Source organism: Cucumis melo, chromosome 11 (assembly GCF_025177605.1).
Source record: "Cucumis melo cultivar AY chromosome 11, USDA_Cmelo_AY_1.0, whole genome shotgun sequence".
Lineage (NCBI taxonomy): Eukaryota > Viridiplantae > Streptophyta > Magnoliopsida > Cucurbitales > Cucurbitaceae > Cucumis > Cucumis melo.
In genome coordinates, this window is record NC_066867.1 from 2,678,615 (window position 1) to 2,698,674 (window position 20,060).

At 31.4% G+C, this 20,060-nt stretch overlaps 3 protein-coding genes across 3 annotated transcripts; 1 reads left to right on the top strand and 2 right to left on the bottom strand.

The window, feature by feature from the left end:
• LOC103497321 (uncharacterized) lies at positions 1–6,192 on the bottom strand. Its single transcript, XM_008459457.3, has 3 exons — positions 4,874–6,192; positions 600–945; positions 1–468 (listed from the first exon to the last, which is right to left on the bottom strand). The coding sequence occupies exons 1-3, from the start codon at positions 5,935–5,937 to the stop codon at positions 208–210; spliced, it is 1,671 nt and encodes a 556-aa protein (XP_008457679.2). The 5' UTR covers positions 5,938–6,192; the 3' UTR covers positions 1–207.
• A 3,672-nt stretch (positions 6,193–9,864) lies between these two features.
• LOC103497320 (protein HIGH ARSENIC CONTENT 1, mitochondrial) lies at positions 9,865–11,117 on the top strand. Its single transcript, XM_008459455.3, has 6 exons — positions 9,865–9,971; positions 10,083–10,145; positions 10,219–10,292; positions 10,458–10,528; positions 10,637–10,690; positions 10,784–11,117. Exons 1-6 carry the CDS (start codon positions 9,964–9,966, stop codon positions 10,895–10,897), a joined length of 384 nt encoding a protein of 127 aa, XP_008457677.1. The 5' UTR covers positions 9,865–9,963; the 3' UTR covers positions 10,898–11,117.
• Positions 11,118–11,336: 219 nt separating this feature from the next.
• On the bottom strand, positions 11,337–14,752 carry LOC103497319 (peptidyl-prolyl cis-trans isomerase CYP21-1). The gene is made up of 7 exons (XM_008459453.3): positions 14,409–14,752; positions 13,316–13,394; positions 13,000–13,047; positions 12,377–12,400; positions 12,112–12,294; positions 11,935–12,010; positions 11,337–11,719 (listed from the first exon to the last, which is right to left on the bottom strand). The coding sequence occupies exons 1-7, from the start codon at positions 14,505–14,507 to the stop codon at positions 11,557–11,559; spliced, it is 672 nt and encodes a 223-aa protein (XP_008457675.1). The 5' UTR covers positions 14,508–14,752; the 3' UTR covers positions 11,337–11,556.
• Between the last annotated feature and the right edge of the window lie 5,308 nt (positions 14,753–20,060).

Genomic DNA, 20,060 nt, shown 5'->3' on the forward strand with positions numbered 1-20,060 from the left:
TTAAACAACAAGGCCTAAAGTTTTGGTCTTCTATTTTCATGAGATAAAAATTTGCAATCTTCTCACTAAAACTTCGTCAACTTAAAAGAGGGAGGGAAAAAGGGCTCAAAATGTACAAAGGTGACAACTCATTATACACAGAATCGCAACAATTTCAACCACTGTCAATAATCAAAACCATACTAAGTGAATTGCAACACTAATTTATCATACAAGGAGTGAAGTAGTTGCCATTGATGATCTGTGATTCCTGCTAATGGGTAGATGAACATAAACTTCATGAACATCTTGTTTGCACACTTCACCTCTGTCCCTGTCAATAGCATAGCAAACATATACAGTTTCGATTACATTATCCAGTACGTGGATAAAGAATGCGAGTACGACAATCAAGAGCAGCCATGCTGCAACAGCAATGAAGTATGTATCAACCCCAAGATGGCTCACAGCATGCAAGATAGCACAAGCCTGCAAATATACAACCATCGGAAAGGAATATAAGAAAGAGGACTAAGGGGATAGAAAAAGTTGGTGTTTGTAAGCTTTTGCAGCATAAAACTACAGGGGAACAAGATTTTAACAAAGATATGGTACTGTACCACAATTGCATATATGGCTGAGAGGACAAAGGCAATTCCAGCTAACAAACGTGTCGAAATTGTCTCCACGAAAACAGTTGAGAGGAGATTTCGTTTCAAAAGTTCGTATGTCATTCGTGCAGATGAGCAGTAAGCTTCACCTGTTATTGCTGCAAAAGTTATTGCAAATTTGTTCAGATAATCAACAGCTGCCAGAAATGTATTTACACAGCAACGTAAAATAAGGTTGAACATCCCAGGAATATCTTCTTGTCTTGCACTATCGACTACAGCACGAACAACACGCACCACAAGAATTAGTAATCCAGATAAACATATAGTGCCAGCAGAGGGGCCAAATGCATTCCTGCAAATGGGCAAAGACCAGCATAAGAATCAATAATCTTAAATAATGCCACAATCTTAATTTCCTCAGATAATGAGACATTTCTCCTGTTAAGACCCTCATCACTGTTGTGCATATATATATAACCATCTCAAACATTCATAAATATTGTAGTTATAAGTTGAGCAAGTTTAAAAGAAAAATTGACAGTGTGGCAGAAAAGGCATTCTCGTCAAGAAAGAGAAGGCTCGTTGGTCAGCTAACTAATACAATCAAACCAGGAACGAAGCCGATGATAAAAAGCTGGGGGAAATGAAAAAAATTAGTGACATTTCCAATTTCAAAAGATAAAAACTGGCTGCGGTTGAATCTATGACAAAGACATATCACAAAAGTGAAAAAACGTTCAAATGTACTTGCAATCAGGTTGCCATTAATATATTTATGTAAGGAACATGAACAAGAGTATATCACCTCAATAACCTTCTCATAACATTACCCTTTTTTTCTGTATTGATACCAAAGCCAAACTCAAATCTAATTTGGTTTCCCTCTCTTTTAAATTAGCTCCATTTTTCCATACCTCTACTACCTCAGATTTCATATTAGAGCCTAACCCTTTATTACGCCTATGCCTATCATGTAATAAGCTTTCAGAACTCCATGCCACACACAAAAGAAAAAAACTGGGAGAGAAGACAGTTAACTCTACAGTTGATTTATGATATGAACAGAATTTTCCCTTACCTTTTCTTTTCCTGGTATCATGGAGAAAAGTGAAAAAAAAAAAAGACATACAAAAAACAAGTCTGCAATAGGAATTCTCAACTTGCAACAAAACACACTCCAGTTCAAAAGAATTACAACTAGCTAACAATTAAAAAGACTAATAAACATATGCTCATAAAGCCACATTCAACCTCACAATTTTTCACACCTCCTCCAAAGACCTTCCCAAAACCTCTAATGAACTATTCCTCTCAAGCTGTACTCCCCACTCCCCAGATAATAGAAAAAGAAAAAGCCTACCACAAGACTCCTCCTTTACCACGAAAGGGAGAATTCATCAAAATCTCCTCCAAATATCGACTTTGCCTATTACGCACAATTGCCCCAAACACTGACAGTTAAGTTAGCCAGGTAAGATTGAGCATGATGAGGACAAACAGTCCATTTGGGAGATCGGTGGAAATAAGGACGAAATTTGGAGGAAAAAAAGACAAGGAAATCCAAAAGCATTGCAGTTCAAACCCAATATCTTGAAAGGAAACACCGTAAAGAAAACTCAACACAAGAACACCCAAGAGAAGTTTGATTCCCTGTTAAAAAAAATGGAGAACTTTTTTTCTCCATGCAACAAACCATTTTGGACCAAGAGGGAAATTATTGGTGCCTGCACAGATAAAATCGAAGAGAAGAAAGTTACTTTCTCTGGACCCTTATCTTTCTGGGTTACTGTGGACATGTCCATTGGGAACCTGCCTAGTTACACCTCAAGCATGCAAGTTTCCTGAATAGTGATTCAATGGAGACTCTGATGGATGACGGGTCCAAATAGTATTGGTTTGAATAATGATAGGAATGGTATTAGGGTGTTTAAGTATTAAATATTAGTAATTAGCTAGGGAATTTGTTATAATTGTTAGTTATATATATTTTTTGAAATGGAAATGACCCTCTTTATTAATGATAATAAATGAGACTAATGCTCAAAGTACAAGAGAATTATACTAGAGCACAAATGAGTACAAGGACTAAAACGACTAAAAGATCAATCAAAAGAACAATACAAACAAGCCAAACTCCTCTAGATCTCAAACCAAAAAAAGAGAAATAATTACAAGCAAAAATAGTGTTTTTTCAATAAAATAAACCCAAATTCAGCGGAAGACTTCCACACTGATAGCTTCAAAATTAATGGAGAGGGAACACCAAGAAAAGGCAAAAAACGATCTTGAGCCCGAGAAGACTTGCTAACAACTTTCAACCCAACAAACTGCAAAATAACTTTAAGTTCTAGTTCAGGTACAAGGTTTTGCCTCGGTACTACCCAACTCCCAAGACCTGATTTCAAAATCCCCTGTAACCTCAGACATTCATCTTTTTTTGAACGGCCAGGCCATGAACTTTAGGCAATATGAACTTCGCATGGTGATTGAACACCATTATCTCCCCCCAAAAAAACATATGCTGTTAAGTTCTCCAAGCTTAAGAGTTGAGAAACTTTTGATTCAATTCTTTCGTTTTATGATATTTCACTAACAAATTTGAAACCCCCAACCTTCATCTCTTCAGTGTGAACCACATAAAATCCTTGAACAAAAGTTTCATTGCTCCTTCAAGATTCTCCATAACCATTTAAGCAACAAGGCTTTCTTTCTCTTTGTTTTCTAATGGAACTGAAGCAATGCACCAATTCTATTACTCAATTCGCAATTATTATGCCCCACAACAGGAAATTGATCATTCTTCTTTCTATCTCATTGCACCCTTCCTTTCAGTTCAAAAATTGATAAGGAATAGCTTAAAGATGCTTGGTTATCATAGGAGAGGACAAGGCCAGATGGACCCTATGTAGTCAAATTCTTCCATTTTGCAAGCTTCCTCAAAATTCTTTCCTACAGTGACTACAAAAATCAACTGTCTTCAGAATGCAAGAAGGTCATTAGCCAGCAACTATAAGAAACTCTCGACTCCCAAGACTGAAGACTCATCAAGGCTTACATTCCCACAGCACTTCCACGATCTTCAAAAATTGTTATCGACATAATTGTCCCCCCCCCCCCCCCCCCCCCCAAAAAAAAAAAGAAAGAAAAAGAAAGAAAAACAGTATGGATGCATTCTCTCATTACCAATTTAAGCCTTCCAGCAGGAAAATCGGTATTCCTAGGTCTAGCAACTGACTCAATACATTAGAAATAATCACAAACAAAGGCAGAAAGATGGGATTCCTTTGCTTCAGTATCCTAGTCCTCGAGGCCATTATCTTTCCACTGAGTAGGAAAAATTCATTTTTGAAATGCAACCTCGCATTCAACTCAACCCAGCCCACTCTTTCTAACTCAAACAGCACCAATTTCCAATACATTACATCACATAACTTTTCTGTGTCTCTTTCAAATGGCCACCCTCACCCATTTGGTTTTCTTCTTTCACTTGTTGCTTCATTAGCTGCAACAATTGATTCGAATAAATTTTTTGTAAGGTTCTTCTTAACACATTGCCTCCTCTTTTTTATCGGACTTACTACTCTTCTCCTCCAGCTCCTCTTTTTTTTCAGCTTTCACGCAAGCCTCCAGGCATGTTTCTAATACAATACTTTGTCTAGGACCCCAAAACTTTAGCTTCTACTCTAATTTGAACCTTAGCCAGCCCCCTGGTCCTTTCACCATCCGAAACCAAATGAGTAATTTTTAAATGAAGCAGATTCCCATTATAAGAATCCAGCTCCTAACATTAAGGGAAATGGTTTTATGGTAAGTCTAGTTACTGAAAAGGGCATTGAACCAGAGTTTCTCCTCTTCTTAGTTCACCTCAACACTAAATATGGGAACAGGTTCTCTAACATGTGGAGGGTGAATCAGTAACACCATCCTAAAGAAAAACTGTAAAAAGTTTGAAGTCCCTTTCATAGAGGAGGTTTTGACTTCTGAGAGCATTGATTAAAGAGGCTTGGAGCATCATTAAAGAGGCTGTTATGCGTGTGTTTGCAAATTCATTTTTTTTCTTTTAGATGGGTGTTATCAATGTCAACGTGAGCAAGATCTCCATTTTCCTTATAAGTTATACCAGATCAGCTTAACTCAATTGAGGTCAACGAACTTATACAGATAAAGATCATACCTACACAAACTCCATCCTTATTTCCAATGATAAAAACACAGCATGCAAAGAAAGTGATAAAGATCATACAAGAAAGGCATGACACTGATTCATAGTAGAAACTAACCTTAAAGACTTTCTAATGCTCCGTCTTGGAGTGTCATCCTCTTCTTTCGAGAAATACCACTGCGATATGGTACCACTAATCACATAAACTTGTCCTTCCACCATTACAGCAGCAGACCACAACATTGTAAGAATCGCCAAAGCATAGTAAGCAGGTACCCATTTATCTTCCTTCCAAACACAACTATATTCTCCACTTGATCCATGGTGACGGGGTAAAATTTTCCCATTCATCCTCGCAAACACCAAGAACAGAACGATTGGCGCAAAATAAATCAATAGCCCCAGTGTCATACTCGGTATAGCCACAAACAAACCCAGATTCATCGACAATGCATCCGAAGCAACCCCAATTATTTGAATCGTCAGCTCAATTCGATGCCAATTAACGATAAAAATCCACACAATTACCCCAATCACCAAGAATATGAAGATGAGAACTAAAATCCTATACACCATCGGGAAGTCATTACTGCAAGTGGAGTTGACCGTACAAGCAACAAACCAATAGACATTGATGAAGATAGGAACGAGAACAAAGAAAGGAAGTAAAGCGTAGACAATCTGTCTGGTGTAGTGTTTGAGCAAGAGAAGTAAAAGAAAGCAAATGGGTAAGCTAAGAATCAAAGTAACAACAAGGGTCCAAATCAAGGATTTGAAAACAGAGGAAGAAGTGGAGTAAAGAGAGACCCAATTGAAGGAAGAAGAAGAAAGCGAGTTCATCATAACACAATTGGAGGTTTTAGAATCAAAGTGATAGAAAGAGAGATCAGGGTAATGGATATTTCGATTGAAAGAGGCGAAAATCCCAAACCCAAACGAGGAAACAACAAAAAGAAGGAAAAGAACAAGGATTGGGATATCCTTGAAAGGTCTGTGGCCATAGTTGTAGGAGATCTGAAGGAACTGAGAAGAGTCGGATTCATGGGGATTGTTGTGAGGTGGGTCATCAATGGAAGGGTAAGGGAAGAGAGAAGCAGGGGAATTGGAGAGAAGAGGCTGAGAGGAGGATGATGAGGAGTCGAAAAGGGAAGTGGGTTTGTTGGGTTCTTCGGCGGAAGCCATGGGAGTGAAGAGGAAAGGGGGAAGCCAAGAGGGGAATTGGATTAGGAAAGGAGGAGAAAGGGATGAAAGAAGGACATGGTTTTGATTTACAGTGTAAGGTAAAGAAGAAGGGAATGTGAAAAACGAGCTTTGGATTTCAGTAAAAGATGGTGAAGCTCCATTGAAAGGAAGGAAGAAGGTGGAGACGTTTCACAGTGAATTATGCTGAATGTAAGCCACGTACCTCTCTCCATCATCACTATGCTCATCCTTTTTTTCTCAAATCTTTTTGGGTGTATTATCCTAAATTTTTGTCAAAGGTCAAAAATGCCTAAACTTTCCAAAAGGGTTCAAACATAGCTTTACCCTTAATTTTGGAATTTTTTTTTTTAAACAATGTGATTTTAAAAAATATAGACAATAATCGGATAGTTTCAAAAGTATTGTAAAATATAGAGTAGCGGCGTCTTGGTATACGATTTTGCTAAATCATGGACTAGGTCTACATCTTCAAGCTGAAAAAAGATCGGAGTCGTAGACCTAGACCACAATATCTCACTGGAGTCATGGATTCGATCCATGACTTCTGACTAGTGTCGTATACTAAATACACGATTCAGATGCATCCGTCTGACAAGTGTAGCGTTGACTATTAGATTTATCGCGTAGCAGCGAAGTCATGTACACATGTACCTTATGTAGTGAAGTCTTGTACTTCACGGATATGCTTTCATCCTTTAACAAAATTTCTCTTCCACTTCCATCCTTAACCAAAAATCGCACACCCTTCCATTCTTCGCACCAAAAAAGGCCCACCCATTCCATTTTTTACCCCAAAAAACCACCGGCACTTAACATCTTTCACAAAAAAGAGTGCTCCTCTTGTCAAGATTTTTGCTTCCGGCTACACGATTTTATGGTTAAAATAATTTAATTTATGTTTGTTATTTGATTTGATTATTTTGTTGTTAAATTAATTTAATTTATGTTGTAGTTGATTTTTTCCACATCCATTTTTCTTCTGTTTTTTTCATCACAAGGTATGTTTATTTAGTTAAATGATAGATCGGGTTAGGTTTGTTATTTGATTATATTATTTTGTGGTAAAAATTATATAAATAATTTAATTTAGGTTGATTATTTGATTTTATTAATTTTCTTTAAAAAATTATTTGAATTTAATTATATTGTTTGAATTTAGATATATTAATTGGATTTAAGTTTGTTATTTAATTTAGTTATCTGGTTTAATTAAATTTGTAGTAAATAGGAAATTTAATTGAATTTTGAGTGTGAGGTTTGATTGTTTTTAATTTGATAATATAGTTTAAAGGCATCGTTGGTTGCTATTTAAATTTTACTTTTTTCATCAACTTAATTACTACCATATTCATAAATCAATTATATTTTAGGAGTCAAAATCATATAAGATCGACGGCGACGGTAATACGATGATGTTGTAGATGATGATGAAGAAAAATAAAAGTTTATAAATTAATTTTTAATTCTTGTAAATTTCAATTTTAAATGTATAATGGCTTGATCGATTAATTAGTTAAATGTCGAATAAAGTAGTTTTTTTTACTAAGATATGGGTTTTAATATTAAGTTTTCATTTTAATTATACATTTGATTAATTATGTTTTTTACAAATTAAACCATAATTGTTTGACAAAGCTCTAATTCTAGTTAGACAAATCCTACACTCTATAGCCAAGAAGGATAAACAAATATAGTAATAGTAATTCAACCATTTTAATTTAGATAATATTACATTTTTTTTATAAATTTAGTTATGAAATTAGTGGAAAATATAAGACAAAATTAGCACTTAAAATCTTAAGCTTATCTTTCAATAATCATACAAATTTATTCTTTATTTTTCACTATGATGGTTACTAAAAGCTTTTACCAAATGCTTTCTTGAAATAAGGCCTAATTTGTTATGAAATAAAATCTCTTGAAATCTTTTCAAAATGGAGCGAATAATCCATTCTACTAAGAGAGAAAAATAATTTTTTAAAAGTTTCAAATTTGCTTCTGAAGTTTAAAATATTACAATTTTATAGTTGAAGTTTAAGTCTTATTTCAGCCGAAAGATGTTTTTAACTTAGATGTTAGAAGGTAAATTAATTTAAAATAATTATTAAGTAAAGTTTTAAAATTAATTTTAACAGTTGTGAAAAACATAGATATTAAAATTGTTATTATTATTATAATTGGTTTTTTAGAGTTAATTAGTAGATCTCAGTACCTCACCCTTTAGGATTCAATTTTTTTTTTTTTTTTTTTTTTGAATCCAAGATTACTGTTAGTAAAAATTTGAGATTAGAAAGGTAGATTAAAAATCTGGAGATCAAATTATAATAGATCTTAAAATCTAAGGGTAAAATTGTAACCTTTTAAAATTAATGATTAAATTGAGATGAAACTCAACTCAAAACTAAATGGATAATGTTACAAATAAAAATTAGACTCAAATCTTAGAAAGATATGCAAAATTAAATTACAAGTTTGTGATTAAGTTTGTTTTTAACTTATAAATAGTGATTTTTTTTTTTTGTGTGTGTACAATAGATTTCGTAACTTTTAATTATGTGTCTAATGTATACTCTAAAACAAAGTGAATTATTTTTGAAAACTTTTATTATTGCAAAAAGAAAAAAAAAAGAGCTAATAAATCTCAATTATGAAGAAATATAAAACTTAGGTATGTATCATAATTGGAAGTTATTCAATGTTTATTTGACTTTGTAATATATGGAGATGTGGCAAATAGGAATATTCAAAATTAGACAATTGGAACTTTGATATTCACAAGACACAATAATGCTAGACAACTACACCATGCAATATATTTAAAATCATACATTTGTAGAAAATGTTGATGGTTGACGAAACAAGCCTTCGTTTTGGGTCGATTAGTCAAAGTCCAAAAACATATACAAGCATAATTGAGTTGTGTGTGGTAAGATGTTCCAGTAGCCTCCAGCATAGAAAATTACTCTGGCATCGCCACCGTTACATGTAACATAAGCTATTGTCGAAGGAAGAACATTATAAAATTTTGATGACCTTAAGAGGAAGAGTTTGTAATATCTAAACGAGAGTACTTCTACGGACTTAGTTAAATCATACACTCCATGTACTAACTTAAGTATCACAGCGTATAAAGATTGTTGAGTTTTTGACGCAATATTAGAAGTGTAATTATCCTTCATAAAAAAAGTTCAATGAATCAATGAGATTCAAGCACTATAAAAGAAAATAATGCTATTGGTTTTAAATCGTTTTAATTAGAAACACTTTAAATTTGAGTGTGCTAACTATAGGTGTTCCTTTCTATACTCTCTGATTTTCAAATTGGACTAAAAAGTATGTATAATACAAAAGTTTTGAAACGGTACTTTTATAATCAAGATGAATGGGAGAATAATTTTGAATGATTATAATAACTTTTGACATAATGAAATTCTTTCCTCCATTTCTTCAAGGATGAGGCAGGAATTGCCCACAAGAAAAGACAAATGAAAAGGGATACAATCTAACAAGTTTACCATCAAAATAATGAGTTTTTAGTTTACCATCAGAGTACAATTTGATGAAATAGAATATGGTCCAAAGTTAATACAATCTAACAAATTCACCATCAAAATTCAAAACTTTCCAACAATAAACTTCAAGGATAATGAATGGTTGACCAACAAACTAACTATATAAACAACTCATCGTTTTCTCTTTAAAAAAAAGAACCAAAAGTCAAATACGCAAAGTCCAATATGAAAATAATTTAGAACCGACCATTAATATTATATATATATACCAATGGTGATGAAACTGAAAATTTAAGCCTATTTGTTAATTAAAAATTCAAGAATCAATAATTATATTATGAATTTAGCATAACTTGAAATGATGAAAGTCAACCAAAAGCTTGCATTTTACGATCTTGATCATTTATAAAATCTTTTAGTTCTTAAGGAATGGAACCAATCTTACAAGGAAGAGGCAAAGCTGAAGCAAAGAATCTCTTTGCTATTTCAAAAGATGGAGAGGTTAATATTATCAACCATGTTGCTATTTCCTTAATTCATAGGATGTAAACTCACATTTACTAGGCAAAAAAGAGTTTGAAATTAACTCATTTATTCACTCACAATCTGCAGGACAGTCGATGTTCAAGTTGCCAAAGATCTCTTAGAAAAGGGTCACCTCTACTTGGATGTCAGGTCGGTTTATATCTAAATCTATATAATCAAAGGTAATGAAGCTAAATAACTGAAGAGATGGTTTTGGTTGCAGGACAGTTGAAGAGTATAACAAAGGCCATGTCGAGAATGCACTAAATGTTCCTTACATGTTCTTAACCCCAGAAGGTAGTAACAAGTGGTCAAGTACATGTATGGTTTTGTTCTAAAAGTCAGCTAAACTCTACAGTTTTTAGGATGTTTTGCACTGCTAAGCATTGATCTAGATGCATTTTCTTAGCTCAACTCTTGTAGGTTTGATCCTATAGAATCTGACAGTTCGCTAATGAACAGGTCGAGTAAAGAATCCCGACTTTCTAGCACAAGTTACATCCATATTGAAGAAGGAAGATCATATAGTAGTGGTAAGAAGAAAAAGAAAAACTATTCCTCGGTGTCGCCACTTTTATATCCCAATGCAGATCCAATAGTAAAATTGAAACAAATTGCAAATTATTTACCTATTTGTGCAGGCTTGCAATAGTGGTGGTAGAGGCCTTCGCGCTTGCGTCGATCTTCTTAACGCGGTAAGATTTGAGATGCTAGAACTAATTTGCAAGGTTTACTAGACCTGCAAAAGAAAAGGATAAATAATAATGAGATTTAGTGAGAAATTTCAGGGCTTCGAGCATGTGAATAACATGGGAGGAGGCTACTCTGCTTGGGTTGATAGTGGATTTGCTGGTGAGAAACCACCTGAAGAACTCAAAATAGCTTGCAAGTTCCGAGGTTGAGTCTTCGGAACAGACTACCAAACTCATCTTCATTTATGCCATCCTTTACAAAATTTGATCATAAATTCCATATTTCTGGAAGTTAGAGTACTTCCAAGGAGTTGTTATAAGCTTGAACTCAGTGAATAATGTTTTAGTTCCTGTATTTCTGAAGGTTTCACTGTCTGTTGTACAAAAGAAAAAGTTTCAGAAGTTCAAATTTCTTCTTCTTTCGGCTCCAGTATAATATTTAAACTTTTATGATAGCGCTTGAACTGCACTCAACAAATATTTACGCCTTCAACAATATTCCAAATCATCCGGAAAATAGATGTGTATATCTCAAACAACAAAAGAAAGAGAATAATTTCAGGGTAAGTTCTCTAGAGTCTAGATGGTACTTTGTCTTGTAGATTAATCATTTAAGCAATATTGCTGCAGAGAAAAATCAAACTACCAGTGGACTACAAAACCTTACGCTTGATAAAACTTGGGTTGATGAATGCTACATACATCTAATAGAGTCTAAATCTCTTGTACCTTGGGTTCAACATGACTTCTATAATATTGTTTATACATACAAGTAGATATTAGGGGCGTATCAAAAGAAACTTGAAAACCATAGAAGGAACAAAGAATTAATAAACGAAAATTTTCTGTTGTTAATAGCAAAACCACGCTCATGCTTCCTCATCCCACTTGCTCTTGGGTATCTCCCCACTGTCAGCAATGGTAACCTTCTTTCTAGGTTTCCCACTATAGGTTCCTGCTCCGCCTTCAATTGCATATACGTAGTCCATTCCTTGGATAACCTTGCCAAAGACGACGTGCTCTCCATCTAACCTGAAAAGTGTACATATACGACAGCTTGCATCATCTAGGACAGTTTAGCATTGACCAAGCATCTGGATCTCAAAGCATATTATTAGTTCAACTTCAATCTTCCTTTTCTATAACAAAGGAACTCTTCAAAAATAAAAAATAAAAAAAGCTATATTCAATACTCTCATTTCCAACAGGTCAAAATCATCAAATAATATTTGGATAGAAAATAGTACCAGCTGGACTTAATGGTGGTAATGAAAAATTGTGAGCCATTTGAATCAGGTCCTGAGTTTACCATGGAGACAACACCTGTATAACAAGCCATCCATTTATAATGAAGATGTGAAACTATTGAGTCAACAAACTAATAATAAAGTTAACAGGCCATATGAAAACATTGGGCTCAAGACCTGCATGTGAATGTTTTATTCTGAAGTTCTCATCAGCAAATGTACCACCATAAATTGATTCATATCCTTTTCCATCCCCATATAAAATATCACCACCTTGAATCACGAAACCAGATACGATACGGTGGAATGGTGTTCCTTTATAATGGAGTGCTTTTCCACTTGTAGTTTTACCTTTCTCCCCTGCATTTAGAATTTTAGAGCAAGTTCAGAAAATGAGAAAACTAAATTAGGTAGAAGGTAAAGAATACAAGATTCATCATACCTGTGCATAGAGCCCTGAAATTTTCTGCAGAGAAGAACACAAGTTAGAATTTAAACAAAAATCTGATCATAATGTCATAGAAACATATTGCAAGTTTAAACTGGAGACTTGAGAATTCCATTGCAGAATACAATCAATAAACAATCACACACCAGGAATATTGGCAAAAGACAAGTGAAATAAGGCAAAGCATCCATAAGTTCTAGTCACACTTCCAAGACTACTCTTCAGTTTCAAGGTAACTGAATACATCCTCCAGGCAAATGGTGAAAAACTTACTGCTTGTTGAACTTGAAACCTTTTCTACCTTGGCCATGCAACTTAAAAACTGAGAAGAATTTTGAGTTCAATTTGCCCTTTTCCGCATAAGGTGGAAGTCAAGGCAAGATCTTGATTACACTGAAAAAATCAGTTTGATTGCAGGCTGAAAATCTAACATACTGGGTACTAGTACATTAGTTTGATTGCAGGCTGAAAATCTAACATACTGGGTACGAGTACATTGTTCAACGTGTATGCACGTTCATGAACATGTGTTCGGTTCAACAATAAACTCAGAGATAATAGAGCAAGATAAGGCTCCATTCGGTTTAAATTAATTATACAGTGATGGAAGGACATACCTACGGTTTTGGGTACAACCTGCCCATATAATCCAATCACGATTCTACCTACAAAGAGAGAAGAACGAAAGGATTTAGAAATGTCAAACAAGAATTGAAGGAGGGCAGAAGATCAAACGGTTGAGGAATTTAAAAATCCAAGCAATAAAGCTTGAATGTATCCTTTTACAAACAAAAACTTCATAAAATGTGAGCTGCCATGGCTCATGTTCAAATCCAGTTATACTCACAAGAGAAGACAGCAGTACCCAGCCTTACCAATTGACAATAATTCTACACTTAGGAACAAAGTAAAGTGTAGGCAAAAGGAGTTTACCTAATCTCTGTTCTTCAATATCAACATCCAAGAAAACCCTGTGAGTAATTTCTGGCTCTTCTTCTTGTTTCTCTTCCCTCTAGAATTTACATGACAGAATACATGTAGATAAATAAATTAACTACAGGGTAAGGCTAAATATATTATTTGTTTGAAGTAAAGGGATGATCATATTCCACATGATCAAAATAACAAAGAAGCCTCGCGAATTCAAATTTTATGCATCCCCATTTCCAAAAAAGCTATTTCCCTAAAACTAGCATGTCCAACCAAACCATCATAAGGAAACAACTATCATCGGTTTTTAACAATCATGTACCATAACCAAAACAGGGTATTCAAAGGGAATTGGATTACCAGAAACAAATTACTAAATGAACTTTTTTATCCCAATAACTCTTGTACAGAAAGCCAATGGAAACTGCACCAAGATGAACGAACTTTGTGTTATTTTAGTACTTATCAGAAAAGGAACTAACAACTTAAAGAAAGCCCTCCAAAAAAAGATACCTTCCCAACACTAACAAAACCTGAAGTCAGTCCCCATCTTATGAAATAACCGAACCACTAAACGCAAGATAACAACATAGCTGCAAATCAATGAAAATCATGTCCACAGGGCCTTGAGTAAATGCCTAAACAGCAGGATAATCGCCACAACACAACTTCCAATACCATGTAAAAGTTCAATATATGCCCTTATGATCCAACTAAGTTGAAACAGCCAGAAGCCCACATAAAAGTTTTGGTTTAACCAAGTGGATTGACAACAAAATTGACACGGATCGTACAGGAGAGTAAACAAGAGATTTGGACAATGAGCAGCTCAATGGAAGCCTAATTCACACGTTCACGGATAAAACCAATAAATAAACAATAGGGAACTAAGACGCAGAGAACCCCTCGTACAAGAATCACATTGAGTCAAAACGAATCCACAAACAACAAACTCCAAGAAACAAAAAATGGCATATAATTACACATTGGACACGAATAAAAGTACAACTAAAGCTACCATTTACAGTCAAATTATCGGCAATCAGATCCGAAACAGAATCAGGAATAGGAATCCTCAAAAGGGAAGAAAACATACTTGATTGTGAGTGAAGAGCGCGAAAACAAGGAAAATGAGAAAGACGATCAAGAGAAGGAGGCATCGTGGTTGATACAACAAAGAGAATCCTCGAGGCATCGTTAACGTGGCTCTCAAACCGTGTCTTACTTCTTCAAGCTCACAAATTTTCTCATAGTCGGAACTCCATGGCGGATCTCGATTCAGCGGTTTCAAGTAATTTGATTGAAAAAATAGGAAATGCAAATGAAAATGTCAGTCGCCGGCGGGACGGGAACTGGATAGCAATTCGGTGGAGAGTCGATCGTACGAGAAAGCGAGAAGATGAGTCGACTCCTAACTCAACTTTACTTTTTTCCTCTTTGTTAATCAAATTTAATAAATGTGAATAAATTATAAATTTGTTACATTTACTTTTTGTGTATAAATTTTAATTTCACTTCACCATCTCCACTCGATGTAATGTTAGCCACATGCACCTTCAAAATTGATCTAATAATATAATTATATATTATGGTTATAATGTTTATACAAGTTCTTTGATATGTAATAGTCATAGATTTTGTTGTACTTACCAACGATCTCTCGATCATTGGCTCACAATCTCTTTTGTTACTCGTGATGAGTATTCTAAGATTGTTTTTGACTAATTAAACTTTAGTAGGCTATGGTCTTTTGGTTTTAAGCCTCATACTAGTTTTGGACTCCACTCTATTACTAATTTTCACTCATAACATATAAAATGTTAATTATAAACTTGGGTCTAACTTAGTCATATATTCATATATATTATCAAAGGAATGAAAATTTTAAATAAATGAACTTGGAAATGTAACATTTGATTATAATTAAAGATTAGATGTATATCAATAATAGAACATTTTAAAATTATCTTCAACTTATTCATAAATGAGTCTCATTTCTATTTTATTGTATTCATATGAAAAACGAGCTTAGAAATCAAATATTTGCTAAAATTAACTACTTTGAAGATACCTTGATTTTAAGGTTTTCAAATAATACAAATAATACTAACATAATTAAATAACAATTAATTACATAGCATATGTGATTGGGGTAATATTTTGGATAATAAAATTGAGGAATATTTTCATGTTTCATACGTATAGATTTTGCAAAAAGGAAAAAAAATCCTTTAGTTTCTTTTTTCTCATTTTATCGTTAAAATTCATAAAAAAAAAAACCGTTGATTATAATTATTTCAAATTCATAAAAATGGTAAAAGTTTCATTTTATTACTCAAGGGAATTTTTATTTCAATTTAATTTTAAAGTTGGGTTAAAATGCTATTTGGTCTAATTTACTTTTAATTGTCCAATTTTAGTCTTTCTTATTTTTAATAAATCTTAAATTTAGACAAAGTTAATTTTTTTTATTATTGAAATCGATTAAAGAATAATAATAGTTTTTATTTAAAAAAATAGAATATATTTTCAAAATTTAAACAAATTAAAGTGCTAAAAGAAACAATTTTACAATTGTGACATAAACCTTAAAATTCGTGTACCAAAATAGTTTTTTAAAACATCTATATCTGTAATACACATACACACATATAAAGTTCAATTATTATTGTTTTTCTAATTTGTTAGATTTGTTCTATCTAAAAGACATTTGTGGATAAGTCCTGAGCGTCGAACAATTTATAATCTTAAAGCATAGATTTTTGTTATGAGATTTCCAACCCAACAAAATTAATCTCCATTCTTATAGTATACATTTTTTTACGAAGTCTTTATCCACTTCAGAATTTTTTTCTTCAAAATAGTTAAGAAGAAACTATACTTCAGATAATTGATATCTCTTCATCATCCAACTTTAGACCCAATCTTTTACTTCCATCTAGTGTCTCTGTACCTCAATTTTTTTTCCCACTTATACAAATTGTGTGCAATAGCGACTATTATATATATATATATATACATATATATATATAAAAGGATAATATAAAGAGAAATAATTAAGGAAATATTTCTTACATTTATAAAGGATAATGTTTACATAAATATTTTGATATACCAAATCGCATGTCATAGTTAGTTTAATATTTCATATACATCTATAGAATATATATTTAGTTAAAGAATAATCTTATAAGATCTCAAAAGTTAACGTTGGTTTATATTTGTTTTTAGAAAAATGTTAGATCAAACTAATGTAACTTTCCATAATATAGTTCTTTCGACCAAAAAATATATATTTCAGGGTATAAACTACTTAATTATGTTAATTAAGTAATATAAAAAATATTTTATCTTTTTAATTAAAATAATAATTAAAGAATAAAATAATTGAGGAATTTTAATTTTCTAACATATGTATGCATATTGAAACTTTGGATGAATATATGTATGTAGGCAGGTATGTACGTATGAATGAATATTAACATTGAAACTTTTCACGAGTTCAAATTTATAAAAGGAAAATACCTTGATTTAAAGAAAGGTTTTCAAATAATACAAAAAATGAGATACTTTAACAACAATTAATTAAATACATGGCATATGCTGATTTGAATAAATAATATTTTAGATAAGAAATTTGAGAAATTTCTTCCTGTTTCATTTCATTTGATGTTTTGAAAAAAAAAAATCCTTTAAATCTAAAGGCCTTAAAAACCATTTTTGTTCATTTTATCATTAAAATTTATAATAAAAAAAAATATTTGACTATAATAATATAAAATTCATAAAATTGGTAAATTTGCTATGTTCTTATTGCTTTGTTTTTCAAATGGCCAATTCTATATTGAAACTTAAAAGGTCGATTTTATTAGTTTGACAAAATAATTTATTTCAATTTTATTTTAAAGTTTAAGTTAAAATGCGTACTTTTAATGGTCTATTAAAAAATCTTAAACGTAGACAAAGTTAATTTTTTTATTATTAAAATGGATTGAAAAATAACAATATTTTTCATGAAAAAAAATAGATTTTCAAATTATAAGTAAATTAAAGTGGTAAAAGATAACAATTTTAGAAAAATTGAAATTGAACCATCTTTAAAATAGGTGGACAAAAATAGTTTTTTAACATCAAGTTTTTATTAGCAATATAACAACCATACATCTTTTGTAATACACTTACACATATATAAACTTTAATTATTATTTTTTCTAATTTGATAGATTTGTTCTAGGAACGATATTGAGAAGACAGTGGATAAGTTTTAAAAGCTGAACACTTTATAATCTTAAAACATAGACTTTCCTTATGAGGTTCCCAATGCAACTGAATTTCATCTCCATTCTTTTAGTTTATTTTTTTCACGAAGTCTTTACCCCACTCTATGAAAAATTAGTTAGAAAGGCTTTTTCTTTCTATGGTTACTTTAATTTTTTTTCCCGAAACATCATGAAACATGATGATATTTGCTTTCCCATCCAAGTCTTTAAAACAATTAAGAAGAAATTGTGATTCAGATAACATTTTTTCGGGATCCAACTTTAGACCCAATCTTTTGCTTCCATCTAGCGTATCTATAATCGTGTACTCCAGTCGCTCCATTTTTTTTTTCTACTTAAACAGGTTGCATGCAATACAGTATAAACAGAAATAATTAATGAAATATTTTATACATTTATAAAAGGTGATGTTTACATAAATATTTTGATATACCAAATCACATGCCATAGTAGTTTAATATTCCATACACCTCTATAGAATATATATGTAGTTAAAGAAAATTCTTATAAGATCTCAAAAAAAAAAAAAAAATGTTGATTTATATTTGTTTTTAGAAAAATGTTGATCCAATTCAAATAACTTTCCATAATATAATTCTTTCGACCAAAGCACATATATTCCATAACATAAACTACTTAATTATGTTGATTAAATAATATAAAAAATATTACTTTTTTACTTAAAACAATAATTAAAAGATAAAATAATTGAAGAGTTTTAATTTTCTAAGATATGTAAGTATGTATATGACGTACGTATGTATATTTATATTGAAAAATTCATGAATATGTATTTATATGTATGTAGGTACGGTATGTATGTATGAATATTTGGATTAAAACTTTCAACGAGTACAAATTTATATGATTTTAAAAAAGGTTTTTAAATAATATAAAGAATTAGATATTTCAATAACAATTAATAAAATGCATAGCATAAGTCGAATGAATTTTATAATATTTTGGAGAATATCAAAATCGATGAATTTTCTGTTTAATATGAGATTTTGCAAAATCATTTCCTTTAATTTCATTTTGATTTTATCAAAATTTTCCTTATATTTTATAGCATGTGATTTTTTATTTTATTTCTTATAAATTATTTTTGTTTTCTTTTCCCTTCAAATTCATATAAGATTTTTTCTTTCTTTTTAAATTAATATGGGAAAAAGTCGAAATTTGAATAGAAAATCTATTTTTCATTTATATAAAAAACTAACTAAGAGGTCATTGATCAAATCCATGGTGGCCAACTATCTATAAATTAATTTCATTCGAGTTTTCTTGACAATCAAATATGGGTTATCTTGTGAGATTAGTCGAAGTATGTATAAATTGGTCCAGACATTCATAATATAAAAGAAAAAAAATAGAGAGAGTAATATTTTAGAAAAGAAAATATTAAATGAAATTCTCATATTACAATCGCATTAGTAGCTCTATTCATTTTATATATGCACATAATTATCATGCTCTAATCTTCGTAATTAATAAATTCACGAATAATTATCATGCGTGTATTGCAATTATTCTAATAATGATTTGTTTCTTCATAAACCATTTTAGTGCGTTTATTTTTGTTAGTTCCCATGTCTAAATTCAAGAAAAAAAAAACACAATATCAACCCTCACATAAATAATAGTTTTGACACATTATCCGATCTACAATATTTTTTCCTTTTGAATTTTAAATTCGACACCTAATCAAATATACCAAAGTGAATATTTGCATTGAAACATTCCACGAGTACAAATTTATATAAGAAAGATACCTTGATTTAAAGAAAGGTTTTCAAATAATACAAAGAATTAGATACTTCAATAACGATTAATTAAATACGTACATTGGCATAAGCTGATTGGAATAATATTTTGGATAATAAATTTGAGGAATTTCTTGCTGTTTCATTTGGTTTGATATTTTGAAAAAAAAAAAAAAACAAACGTTTAATTGCATTTTATTTGTTTTATCATTAAAATTTATTAAAAAAACCTTTGATTATAATTAAAAATTCATAAAATGGTAAATTTGCTATATTCTTATTGCTTTATTTTTCAAATGGCCAATTTTATATATGGTAAATTAAATTAAAACTTAAAAGGTTCATTTTATTAGTTTCACCAAGTTTTTTATTTCAATTTTGTTTTAAAGTTTAAGTTAAAATACAAACTTTGAATGGGCCAAATTTAGTCTTTTTAATTCAGATAAATTTTAAATTTAGACAAAGTTAATTTTTATTATTGAAATTGATTGAAAAATGATAATAATTTTCATGAAAAAAAAATAGATTTTCAAATTTTAAGTAAATTAAAGTGCTAAAACATAATAATTTTACAAAAATTGTGACTAAAACCATAAAATTAAACAATCTTTAAAATTGGTGTACCAAAATAGTTTTTTTAACATCAAGTTTTTATTAGCAATACACCAACCATACATCTTTTTAATACACTTACAAATATATAAA

Bases quoted from the DNA above. Each gene is read 5' to 3' on its own strand.
- LOC103497321 (XM_008459457.3), bottom strand. From the start codon at position 5,937: ATGGCTTCCGCCGAAGAACCCAACAAACCCACTTCCCTTTTCGACTCC. The intron at 946-4,873 runs GTTAGTTTCTAC...GCCCATTTGCAG, and splicing joins AGCATTAGAAAGTCTTTAAG to GAATGCATTTGGCCCCTCTG. The intron at 469-599 runs GTACAGTACCAT...GTATATTTGCAG, and splicing joins CAGCCATATATGCAATTGTG to GCTTGTGCTATCTTGCATGC.
- LOC103497320 (XM_008459455.3), top strand. The intron at 10,146-10,218 runs GTCGGTTTATAT...TTTTGGTTGCAG, and splicing joins CACCTCTACTTGGATGTCAG to GACAGTTGAAGAGTATAACA. The intron at 10,691-10,783 runs GTAAGATTTGAG...GAGAAATTTCAG, and splicing joins GCGTCGATCTTCTTAACGCG to GGCTTCGAGCATGTGAATAA.
- LOC103497319 (XM_008459453.3), bottom strand. From the start codon at position 14,507: ATGCCTCGAGGATTCTCTTTGTTGTATCAACCACGATGCCTCCTTCTC. The intron at 13,395-14,408 runs GTATGTTTTCTT...TGTAAATTCTAG, and splicing joins CGCTCTTCACTCACAATCAA to AGGGAAGAGAAACAAGAAGA. The intron at 12,401-12,999 runs GTATGTCCTTCC...TCTTCTCTGCAG, and splicing joins GGTTGTACCCAAAACCGTAG to AAAATTTCAGGGCTCTATGC.